The sequence below is a fragment of the Festucalex cinctus genome, chromosome 11, assembly GCF_051991245.1.
Source record: "Festucalex cinctus isolate MCC-2025b chromosome 11, RoL_Fcin_1.0, whole genome shotgun sequence".
Taxonomy (NCBI): Eukaryota; Metazoa; Chordata; class Actinopteri; order Syngnathiformes; family Syngnathidae; genus Festucalex; species Festucalex cinctus.
In genome coordinates, this window is record NC_135421.1 from 26,130,367 (window position 1) to 26,142,231 (window position 11,865).

General features: G+C 36.4%; 1 protein-coding gene across 1 annotated transcript; it reads left to right on the forward strand.

Annotated features, from left to right (window-relative positions):
* The first annotated feature begins 3,011 nt into the window (after window positions 1-3,011).
* cytip (cytohesin 1 interacting protein) lies at window positions 3,012-9,881 on the forward strand. Its single transcript, XM_077537631.1, has 8 exons — window positions 3,012-3,404; window positions 4,171-4,208; window positions 4,330-4,384; window positions 5,577-5,679; window positions 6,044-6,137; window positions 7,046-7,112; window positions 7,188-7,254; window positions 8,223-9,881. Exons 1-8 carry the CDS (start codon window positions 3,267-3,269, stop codon window positions 8,657-8,659), a joined length of 999 nt encoding a protein of 332 aa, XP_077393757.1. The 5' UTR covers window positions 3,012-3,266; the 3' UTR covers window positions 8,660-9,881.
* Window positions 9,882-11,865: the final 1,984 nt, after the last annotated feature.

Genomic DNA, 11,865 nt, shown 5'->3' on the forward strand with positions numbered 1-11,865 from the left:
GTCATTTTTACCTGGGCTGGCACTGGCAGTGAATGTGATGTTTTCTCTGTGACCCTTTTTTCATGTCATGTCAGCTCGTTAGATTTCAACCACTTTATGTCATCCAATCAGCTCCCTCCAGACACTTGTGTCTTGTCCAGTGTGCCTCGTTGTCTCGACAGTTTGCAAGTATTCAGTTTCCTGGTTTCTTTCATCCATCCAACCATCCATTTTCTTGACCGCTGATTCCTCACAAGGGTCGCGGGGTGGGTGGGGGGGGGGGTGGTTGCTGGAGCCCATCTCAGCTGGCTTTGGGTAGTAGGCGGTGTACACCTTGGACTGGTCGCCAGCCAATCGCAGTGGTTTCTTTCAGTCTTTGTCAGTTTGTAATTGCTCTCATGTGTCATATAAGTGTTGTCATGTTATGTTTTCTTAACTTTATTTGTTACTTTGAATTTTTCTTTTGTCTATTTGATATTTACATGCACCTTTTTTATGTTTAATATATTAGGGCTGCACAATATATCGATATCGCGATATTGGCCCTTGCAATATGCATATCGCAAAGGCATGCAATAAGTTTTATATGGAATTTTATGCTTTTTATAGGAATTTGACCAGTCAGATGCTAACTAAAATGTGCATCGCCATTCAATAGTTGAAAATTATCAAGACATAATTACAATTAATGAACTAAGATTACATTAAGGTTTCGTATTTTGCCACATGAAAAATGTTTTTCTTTCATTAGGTAATAAAAATGTAATTTCTTTAGGTACATGTTAAATATCGCAATAATATCGATATCGCTATGTTCAGCAAGTATATCGCATATCGCATGTTTTTCCAATATCGTGCAGCCCTAAAAATATATATATATATATATATATATATATATATATATAAAATTATTTACACGTATTATTTAAATCAAATAAACAGAGGAATACAAGGATGGACTGCCAAAGAAAACATCTTGCATCAGTGTTGTAAAGTTCAGTTTCCATTGTGCAGATGTTCCTAATATTGTGGCCGTACATGCCGCATTACATGAACGTACCTTAAAGAGCAACGGTGAGGCTTTGATTTACTTCCAAAAGAATATGCATGTGGATTTTCATCCAGCCAGTAGGATGAGACTTTGATCATAATGACACCATGAATATTTCCGGGAGGGGGCTCCCACTAAATCTTCCTTTTGATGGTCCCTATAAGACGGGTGAGTGTTTCTGCATGGAAGCACACTGCTAAAACCTTCTAAGGGTGCGCGCAGGTGTTTGTTCCGCTTTGCTTGCTCCCGACACTTCCTGCATCAAATTGCTGGGACTGCAAATAAGGGACAATAACCGTCTCAAGTGGAATGATTGACCTTTTGCCTTTTATTTTCCTATCAGACCATGCATCCGCATGTATGCAAAGAAACTACAATGAGATGAATAGGTTAGTAGCTTATAGAAAAGTTGACAGTACCTTGGCAAAAAAAAAAAAAAAAGTCAACTTCAAGTTCATTTTACAACTAAAAAGACTACTAATATATTTGTACCAGTATGAAGAATTGAGTATGTATTGTACCTGAAATATTTTATATTTGTTATTTTATTTTTTTAATGAAAGTTAACTTAAGTAGCTTCTTTCTTTCTTTGGACTGTCTTCATTAATTGCCACATGCATGAACTTATGCCTACCTCAAATAGGCAACTTTCATTAGATCACTCATTGTACATCACATAATTAAAAGTACAAACAAAGTAAAGAAATAGAAATATTAATATAGCTTACTAAAATTACAAAAAAAAGTGAGATTTTGGAAAAATGTATATAATGCTTTAAAATAAAATACCTCATAGGGGAAAAGCACAGTTGTTGTTTTTAAACTGGATTAAAAGCATTTACACCAGGGGCTGACTTCATTTCTGTTGGCAGCTTATTGCATGCAGCATGCAGCTAAATGCTGCTTCACCATGTTTGCGCTGAACTCTGGCCTCCACTAATTCACTCGAGCCTACAGGACACTGAGCGCTGCTGGGTTTAGATTCAATTAGTATTTCTTTCATGCTTTAAATATAGACGCCTCAACCTTTTCGTAGCTAAGATAATTCCTTCAGTTACATTACAAAATCAAATTATGTGCAAATTAACTCATTCAATCCCCAAAACGTATAAATACGTTTTTAATACTTTGTTCTGCACTCCTAAAAACGTATTTATACGTTTTTTATGCTAAAGCATACAGAAGGTTTTTACCTGAAGAGGTCACTTAAAGCAATGATAATTATTACAAAAAACACCCAGCAGGTGGCAGTAGAGTATAAGAGATCAGCCAGGGCCGTGTTGCAACAAGTTCTTTTTGCCAGTATTGTTCTGAATAATGATCAAACTTGGCTATATTCAAAACGGAAACATACAAATTACGTTTTTTTCCTGATGAACGAAGAGAAGCTAATCTTTCTTTTTGTAGGTTCCAGTTTTTGTTTATTCATTTTTATAGCAATAGAACACAATATTCCTTGAGCCTTGCAAAATCAGTCGAAATCCAGTAAAACACCTGCGAGCGAAGGGGCTTGCTTCAGTCAAAATGGCTGGGGGTGAATGAGTTAATCAAATTCATTTTAAAATTGCAATTACAGTATTCAATTTTAGTGATGACATTTAAATATAAACATTTTAAATTCAGTTTATGGTAGCACATACTTCACGCTATACACCTATTTTTTTTCTAGATGAAAACATTTTTTTTTCCTTAACATTCACATATATTTTCTATGAACAACAGTACTTATTGTTCTTCATAAATCGTGTTTCGGCACCTGCAGATTCACACCTGTTCGGGTTTTCAATTTTTTTTTTACATTTATTTATTGTATATATATATATATATATATATATATATATATATATATATATATATATATATATATATATATATATATATATATATATATATATATAAATTTATTTTATTTTTATTTTTTTTTATTTACATCCGTTTTACAAGTCAATGCTGTCAAAGTACACCTCCATCTGTAAAAGCGAAATCAGGAGTCGCCGGTTGTGGGGCCACGCACGTCAGGACGTGACGTCGACATCCGCTTTGTCGCGTTTCGCTTTCAGCACCGGCGTGCACACACGCGTGCGCGCGCACGCCCTCCATCAAACAGTCAACGGCTTGACAGACGCCACACGAACGCCGATGCTTCCCTGAAGGCCAAACGCTCTCTCTTCCCTTCTGTCGCGAAGCCAAACTTCACTCTTCGCCCCCACCACCACCACCACCACCAAAGTCCGCCATGAACCCCGGCGGACGTCCAGCCCAGGCCGGCGCGGAGAGGAAGAAAAGTTCACTGTGGTACAAACGTTCACTGAGAGGCAGCAACGACCACTACAGACACCGACACAGCAGCGAGTCTCTGCCCAGAGCAGCCAAGGTGAGACTTAATTGCTCATTAGCATTCACGTACTTGTCTCTGTCTACTTGTCATTTGTAAACAAACACAAGTTGCCTGTTACGGTCACGTTTAAACTGGTTTGTTGTACCCTTATAAAAAGTACGCAAAGTATGTGCTTAGGTAGTAACTTGTAGAAAAAAAAATGCCGATTCCTCTCCTTTGCCTACCTAAAAGTAAACGAGTAAAACCTGAAAATGACATTAAGTGCTAAATTATTATTTAGAAATGTAGACAGGAAAAGGATGTCAGAAAAATAATTACTCAATTAAAATACAGATTCTTGGAAAATCTACTTATGTATAGTAATCAAGTATTCATACTTTATTTCCCACAAGTGCATTTAATTAATATCTTATTTCTTACTTAATAAACTAAAGTTCATGTGCATTTTTTCCCCCAGTAAAATTGACACGAATTGAGTTTATTGCTGAGGCTTTCTCTTTCCAATTTGTTCTATATTGAGCAGCAGCAGATTATCCCCGATTTATCGTCAAGTCTTTTAAACGAATTCCCAACAGCAACGTGAATTTGTGGCCCAAAAGCTCGTGATATTTTAATCTTATTTGTTATGTAACACGGCGGCGTTACAACACTCCTTAACCCCGCCCCCCACCCCCACTCTGAACTGTGACCTTAATAGTGACCCTTATGATGCAGTTACATTGTACAGCGCATTAATAATCATCGTGAAGTCCTAATGTGGTAAGTTTACATCATTAGTGATTTTGCATTTCTGATTTTGCAGCCTAAACAATTTCTGGTTGACTATTCTGATCCACAAAGGTAAAAACGTTCATCTTCATTTATTTGATTTAATTTATTCATTTTAATGAAAATGTGCTGTGTGTAAACTGCAACATGGACTCAACATGTTTGTTTTTGTTTTTGTTTTTCTCTTGCACAGAATAGCGATTGTCCTGGAAAAGGAAGACAATGAAACGTTTGGATTTGAAGTTCAGGTATATGTGCACGTGTGCGGGATTTTTATAAAAGACCTCCGTCATAATCCCAACAACAATTAAACGACATCTACACTGACATGGGAATTAAGAAATCGCCTATCGTGAAGAATAAAGTTGTACTATTGCAATAACAAACTCGTATCAGTCTTTAAAAGAATACAAACTTCATTTGTTGCCATTAAAAGTCGTAATCTGACAAGAACAAACTTGCTTTTTCCAACAGTAAGTTGTAATATTTGCATTATTTATGCAAAGAAGGCCAAAAGTTTAAAGAGGGTCCAATGTGTAAAAATTACAAATTATTTTTGGAAGACTTTTATGTTTATTTTCCTAAAATAATAGGACTATTTAATTTAAAATAAATAAATAAAAAATAAAAAAACCTTTACTATAAAAAACAAAAACAAAAACTAATTTTCCCTGTAATATGTTTTTTTTTTGGGGGGGTTAAAAATGTCAGATTTTCAAAAGTCTACACACCCTCTTTCAAATGCCATGTTTTTGTGATTAAAAAAATGATTTCAAACCTTTTGTTCCATCATTAATGTGACCTCTAACCTGTACAACTTAAAAAAACAAAACAAAACAAAAAAAAGCAATCTTTTACAACGTGGAAGTAAAAATAGTAAGTGAGAAAATGTGGTCTCATGTTTGTGTACACACCCTCTGATTTGGGATGTGGCTGCAGCTAATCAGTATTAAAGGGATACTTCACTTATTTAGCCCATTATAGCAATAAAAAGTTAATATTTTGTCTATAATGAATTTTATACTTTCATTATTTTTCACTTACAAATAAATAGTACCTGTAAAAACACATTTTGCAACTTGCTGTCGACTGAAAATGACATCACAAGGGCTCAGGTAACCAATAGCTAGTGAATAGCGAGTTCATTGTGAACAATTTTAAGCGGGTGTGCACACTTCTGCAACCACATTGCTGAAGTTTACCCATCTTGGCGAGATTGAATTTTGTTTCACTTGTGTCATATTTATTGTGGAAAAACCAAACATTTTAACAGGGGTGTGTAGACTTTTAATTTCCACTTTAAGTGACGATTCATCACAATTATCAGAGCTTTTAATTGTCCTGAATTGAAGGTACAAAGTTTCTCTCAAAACAGCCAACATTTTTTTCTTGTTTAGCTTTTTTTTTTTTTTTTTTAAAGTTTTTTTTGTGTCGTTGCAGACCCACAACCTGCAGCTGAGGAGCAGCGCTGCGGCGGAAGCGTGCACGTTTGTGAGCAGGGTGGAGGACAACAGCGCTGCAGAGACTGCCGGCCTGACCGCAGGTGAACGAGCTCGACCTTATTTGACCTCTCTGGGTCTCATCCTTGCAGCGTAGATTGAGTACAACTGCGCATCCCAGTATGAAAAGTAACTGCATTCATGAGGACTGGTCTCTCTTTAACTTTCATGTCTGTAAATTTTTTTTTTTTTTTTTTAAATCTCCTGAGATTACCGGTATTCTCTCCTTCGCTTCCTCTCCAAACAGCACATTATAGTCGAATGATTTTCAATTGTATCCAATCGATTAGTAGTACTTAGTAGTATTGATTCACGGATGTGAGGAATAAGTGATATTTCTTGCCCTACATATACTTTTTTTTTTTTTTGCCATCACGTCCTCATTTCCGTCTCTGCTCACCATCGCAGGCGATGTCATCATCACCATCAACGGCGACAGCATCGAAGGATTCTCTCATCAGCACATCCTCGATCTGATAAGAGAATCGACCAACAGTTTAAAGTAAGTCAACATGAGCTTAGCTGGGTACACGCATTGATTATTATTATTATTATTATTTTTACATCTTAAACAAATGTTTTAAATGTTAAAAGACAGCACACATCAAGTAAAACCATAAAAATGTGTGATTAGCACTCAAAAAAGTGTGTGGTGTACTCGAGTTGACCCATCAAACTATGCATCCCACACCAAAAGATAATCGGTCAACGTTTACAATAATCGGGCCAATAACACCTCAACAAAGGGCAATCAAAACTCCTCCGTGGAACCAATTACAGGGTCCGTGGATCGGCCGAACTCGGTGTTGCTCACACATATATTTGCTATCGTAAGCATTGAACACGTTTACCATTTACGATTGTAACTGCTTTCTGAGGAGCTCAGGAAGGAAAAGTCACTCTTTTTAACACCCCTCCACACGACAGGAAAATTTGTTTATAATCTTCCAGAGACCTTTTGAGAATTGTCCTGACCAGAATAGCACACCACATAAAGATATCGCCAGCAACAATCAAGATTTTAAACTTGGTGTGCAATCAGAAGTATTGAACAGGTATTCCATTTACGAGTGTCGGCCTCCACTTTCTTCCAAGGAAATTGTCAAGGAAAAGTTGCTCTTAACACACCCCAAAACCACAAGATAATCACTCATGATAATCGGGCCAAACACTACGATTATCCACACATAACGATATCTCCACCAGGAAGCACAATTTCCCTCCCTTAAAATTGATGTTTGTCATAGTACCAATCACGGAAAATTTGCGATCGTAAATGTTGAACAGGTTTAACACTTACGACACACATCGCAGGATAATCAGTCAGGATCATTTTTTGAAGTCGAAAAATGCTCAAATTGGGCCCAATTGTTGATGAAGGTGCGTTTTTTTTTTTTCCAACCATCCCAGGTTGGAGACTGTATGCGGTAGCGTGGTGAAGTGGATCCAGCTGGAGAAGAGGGTGAACCAGCTTAAGGTGCGTTTCGCACTCAAAAAAAAAAAAAAAAAAAGCACCAGACTTGTAACTTTTTTTCTTTTGTTTCCTGCGTAGCAATCGTTGAGTGAGAAACTGCTGGAGCTGCAAGCGCTCACACTACGGGAACAGCGCCTAATCGGAGGTGAGAGGGTTCGGCTCAGCTGTCAGACCGCAGCGCTTCCCTTTTCACACGCGCTTGTCATCTGTGAAAGCGTGTGATAGGAATTGAAGCATGAACTTGACATGTCATCCCCCGCATGTTTGCGGTTCGTGAATCACATGGGGGGGGGGTTGCTTTCCACAATCGCACAGTAAATTCTGTAGACTAAATGTTACCATCAACTACTACTTGGCCCCAGTCTAAACAGAGTCAAATTTACATTTGGAAGAGAGTTAAAAAAAAAAAAAAAGTCACTAAAGGGTTGAGAAAGAAACCCGCAACTTCAGGTTGGGAGACAGCCAATCTACTCCCAAGTCTAAAAGTTGTGAGTTTGTTCCTCAACCCTTGTGTAACTTTTTTTTTTTTTCTTCAAACAAATGTACTAGTAAAATTTTGTCAAAATTTCTCCTTGCAAAATGTACTTAGAATTTCTGAGTTAAAAATCTTTAATAGACAATTTCTCTCGTACACGCTAAAAATACTTTGAGTAAAATGTACTCTGAATATTTTATCATCCAAGTGTAAATTTTACTGTTTAGAGTGGGACCAGATAAGACTCTCTTTAGAGTTAAATTTACTCGACAGGATAGGCACTAATCTTTCTTTTAGTGGGTTCCATGTTTTTATAGCAATAGAACACAATATTCTGTGGGTCTTGCAAAATCAATCAAAATCCAGGAAAACAGCCGGGAGCGAAGGTGAAAATGGCTGGGAGTGAATGAGTTAAAAAGTGGTTAAAAAAAAAAAGAAGATATTTTATATAATTTCATTACTGTATACATAAAGTCCAATCATTTACAGTACAGTTCAATTTTCTATCCCCAACAAGTATCGGATGATTACAATACGATTACAGTGGAGTTCCCCTGAAAAAATTGAAGCGAAAACCAGATTTCCTGTTTTCACCCACCAACACTTTTTTTTTTTTTATTCCTGTCTTACGTGTGCAGGCACTTTGAAAGAAATCAACCTGTCAACGGATTCCTCAGAAGCTCAGGACTCCCCCGCGGCTCCGCGCAGCCTGCGCTTTTCCAGCGACAGCAGCTTCAGGGGCCTGATGACCGACGACAGCGACCAGGGCAGCGTGTTCGGGGACCTGAGCTCGCCCGGCCCCTGCAGCGCCGCCAAAGAGGAGCACTTCTTCTCGCGCAGGTTTTCGTCGGGCTCCGCCCACCTGCACCACACCATCGGCCGGTCCAGCAGCTCCAGTTTGGCCAGCAGCAGCGGGAGCAGCATCGGCTCGCAGTCTCCCACCTGGGACAAGGCGAGGATCTCCGCTTTGTTCGGGACCCTGCCCAGGAAAACCAAACGGACCAACGTTCGCAAAAACATCCTCAAGTTGATCCCTGGACTGCATCAGAGATCGGTCGAGGAAGAGGAGACTTAAAAGGGGTCGTCACGGGACGCCACTCTTGACGGACAATTTTGCAACTTTGAAAACAGAAACCGTTGGTCTAGAGATCAGTTCTGTCGAAATGTTAAAACGGGAAATGAGACATTGTACAAGACAAGGAAAAAAATATGTCGTGTTCTTATCGTGTGTGGTGTACTGAAGATGATCAACGCACCAAACATAACTGTATTTACACCTACAATTGCTAGTCTACTCCCTGGGAAGAAAAAGAATCACACCCCAGGATAATTTTTCAGGGTCCTGATAATCGGGCTGATCAACACAGCACACCACATAATAATCTTCGTTGAAAATCACAGGTTTTCAGCCCAACCACAAGTCCCAATACCTAAACTGACCAGTGAGCAGCTCAACGATTAAAACACCTGACCCACACCAAATGATAATCACTCAGGATCATCATCACACATCACACATAACGATATCTTTTTCCCACAAATGTCCAAATCAAACCAAAGTCTGTCATACCGAAACTGACCTGTGAGAGACTGTTTGAGAGATTATCATCTGGATAATCAGGATAATCTTTTGGAGACTGATAATCAAACGGACCAATAGCGCATACCACACAAAATGATATCTCGACTGACGATCGCAAGGAAAAAATAAATAAATACCACAGGATAAATTTTCTGGGTCCTGATAATCGGGCCGATCTACACAGCACGCACGATAATCTCCGCTGAAAATCAAGTCTTCAGCCAGATCAAACGTCCAATAGCAAAACTTTACACACCCGACCCACACCAAATGATAATCACTGATAATCAAACGGACCAATAGCGCACACACCACACAAAACGATACGTCGACTCACAATCTGTTAAGTCTCCTCCCCCAAAACCAACTCCTACCAGGACTGCCCTGTGGGAGACTGACTTTAGGAACGTTCATCTTATCGGTATATGTGGACTCTGCTTTAGGCAAAATAGCAATAATGGACGACAAATGTAAAGTTTATACTTAGTGGTGTTGATGTAATGTATTGTTAGTGATCAGTATTGGCTTGTTTACACTGAACTTGTGTTTTTTTTTTTTTTCCACGTATAACACCCATCATGTTCACTGTTTTGTCGTGGGTGGCACACAAAATCATTATGAAAAGTTTGGAGCGTGCACTGAATGTATTTTCACAAATGTTCCCGGATGTCATCTTCTACAGCATCCTTGCTTGAATAAAAAAAGAGTAAATGTGTTTCCTTCTCTCATCAGATCGTGGCCGCTGTATGTAGGTTGCTTGCGCATAGCAACCGGAATCGTATTTATACAGACTTGCACGGTATACACACAGGATGTGGGTACGAGAGCTTACCGCTTCTGTTTTCATTTTCAAATGTGTGTGCATACACTGGCTGGGTTTTTCATTTATGTATTTAACTTTGTGGCATTTTTGTTGTTTTTTTTTAAAACCCTTACTAAACATGGTCATTTAAAAAAAAACCCACCTTCCTATATACAGTTTTTTTGTTAAACCCTTACTAAACATGGTCGTTTAAAAAAAAAAGCCTTATGATTGTTTTTTTAAAACGCCTTACTAAACATGGTCATTTAAAAAAAAAAGCCTTATGATTGTTTTTTTTTTTTTTTTAAAACGCCTTACTAAACATGGTCGTTTAAATAAAAAATGCCTTACTATACATGGTTGTTTTTTTTTTTTTTTTTTTTTAAACACCTTACTTTCAAGGCCTATACTAACATGGTCATTTTTTTAAATGCCTTATTATACATGGCCGTTTATAATAAGACAACACCTTACTATACATGTTTTTTTTTTAATTATTTTTAAACACCTTGCTATACATGGTCATTTAAAAAAAAAGCCTTACTATACATGATTGTTTTTTTTTTAAACACCTTACTAAACATGGCCGTTTAAAAACAACGCCTTACTATAAAGGCCTTACTATACATGGTGTTTTTTTTTGTTGTTTTTTTTTAAACACCTTACTTTCAAGGCCTATACTATACATGGTGATTTTTTTAAATGCCTTATTATAGATGGCCGTTTAAAAAAAACAAAACGCCTTACTATACATGATCATTTAAAAAAAAAAAAAACACCTTACTGTACATCGTCATGTTTGTTAAAAAAAAAAAAAAAAAAAAAAGCCTTTCTAATAAACATGGTCATTTAAAAAAAATAATCTTACTATACATGGCTGTTTATAATAAGACAACGCCTAACTATACATGTTTTTTAATTTTTTTTAAATACCTTGCTATACATGGTCGTTTAAAAAACAAAAAAACAAAAAAAACACCTTACTATATACAGAGTTGTTTTTTTAAACCCTTACTAAACATGGTCATTTAAAAAAAAAAAAAAAACAGCCTTACTATACATGATTGTTCTTTTTTAAAACACCTTGCTATACATGGTCGTTTAAAAAAAAAAAACCCACCTTACTATATACATAGTTTTTTTTTTTGTTTTTTTTTAAACCCTTACTAAACATGGTCATTTTGAAAAAAAGCCTTACTATACATGATTTCTTTTTTTAAACGCCTTACTAAACATGGTCGTTTTTTTTTTTTTTTTTTTTTTTTTAAAAGCCTTACTATACATGAGTTTTTTAAAAATGCCTTACTAAACATGGTCATTTTTTTTTTTTTTTTTTTAAAGCCTTACTATACATGATTGTTTTTTTTAAATGCCTTACTAAACATGGTCATTTAAAAAAAAAAGCCTTACTATACATGATTGTTTTGTTTTTTTAAACGCCTTACTAAACATGGTCGTTTTTTTTTGTTTTTTTTTAAAAAGCCTTAGTATACATGATTGTTTTTTTTAAACACCTTACTAAACATGGTCGTTTTTTTTTTTTTTTTTTTTTTTAAAACTTACTATACATGAGGTTTTTTTTTTAAATGCCTTACTAAACATGGTCATTTAAAAAAAAAAAGCCTTACTATACATGATTGTTTTGTTTTTTTAAACACCTTGCTATACATGGTTGTTTAAAAAAACCCACCTTACTATATACATAGTTTTTTTTTTTAAAACCCTTACTAAACATGGTCATTTAAAAAAAAAAAAGCCTTACTATACATGATTGTTTTTTTTTTTAAACGCCTTACTAAACATGGTCGTTTTGTTTTTAAAAAAAAGCCTTACTATACATGATTGTTTTTTTTTTTTAAACGCCTTACTAAACATGGTCGTTTTGTTTTTAAAAAAA

Bases quoted from the DNA above. Each gene is read 5' to 3' on its own strand.
- cytip (XM_077537631.1), top strand. From the start codon at position 3,267: ATGAACCCCGGCGGACGTCCAGCCCAGGCCGGCGCGGAGAGGAAGAAA. The intron at 4,209-4,329 runs GTAAAAACGTTC...TCTCTTGCACAG, and splicing joins GACTATTCTGATCCACAAAG to AATAGCGATTGTCCTGGAAA. The intron at 5,680-6,043 runs GTGAACGAGCTC...TCACCATCGCAG, and splicing joins GACTGCCGGCCTGACCGCAG to GCGATGTCATCATCACCATC.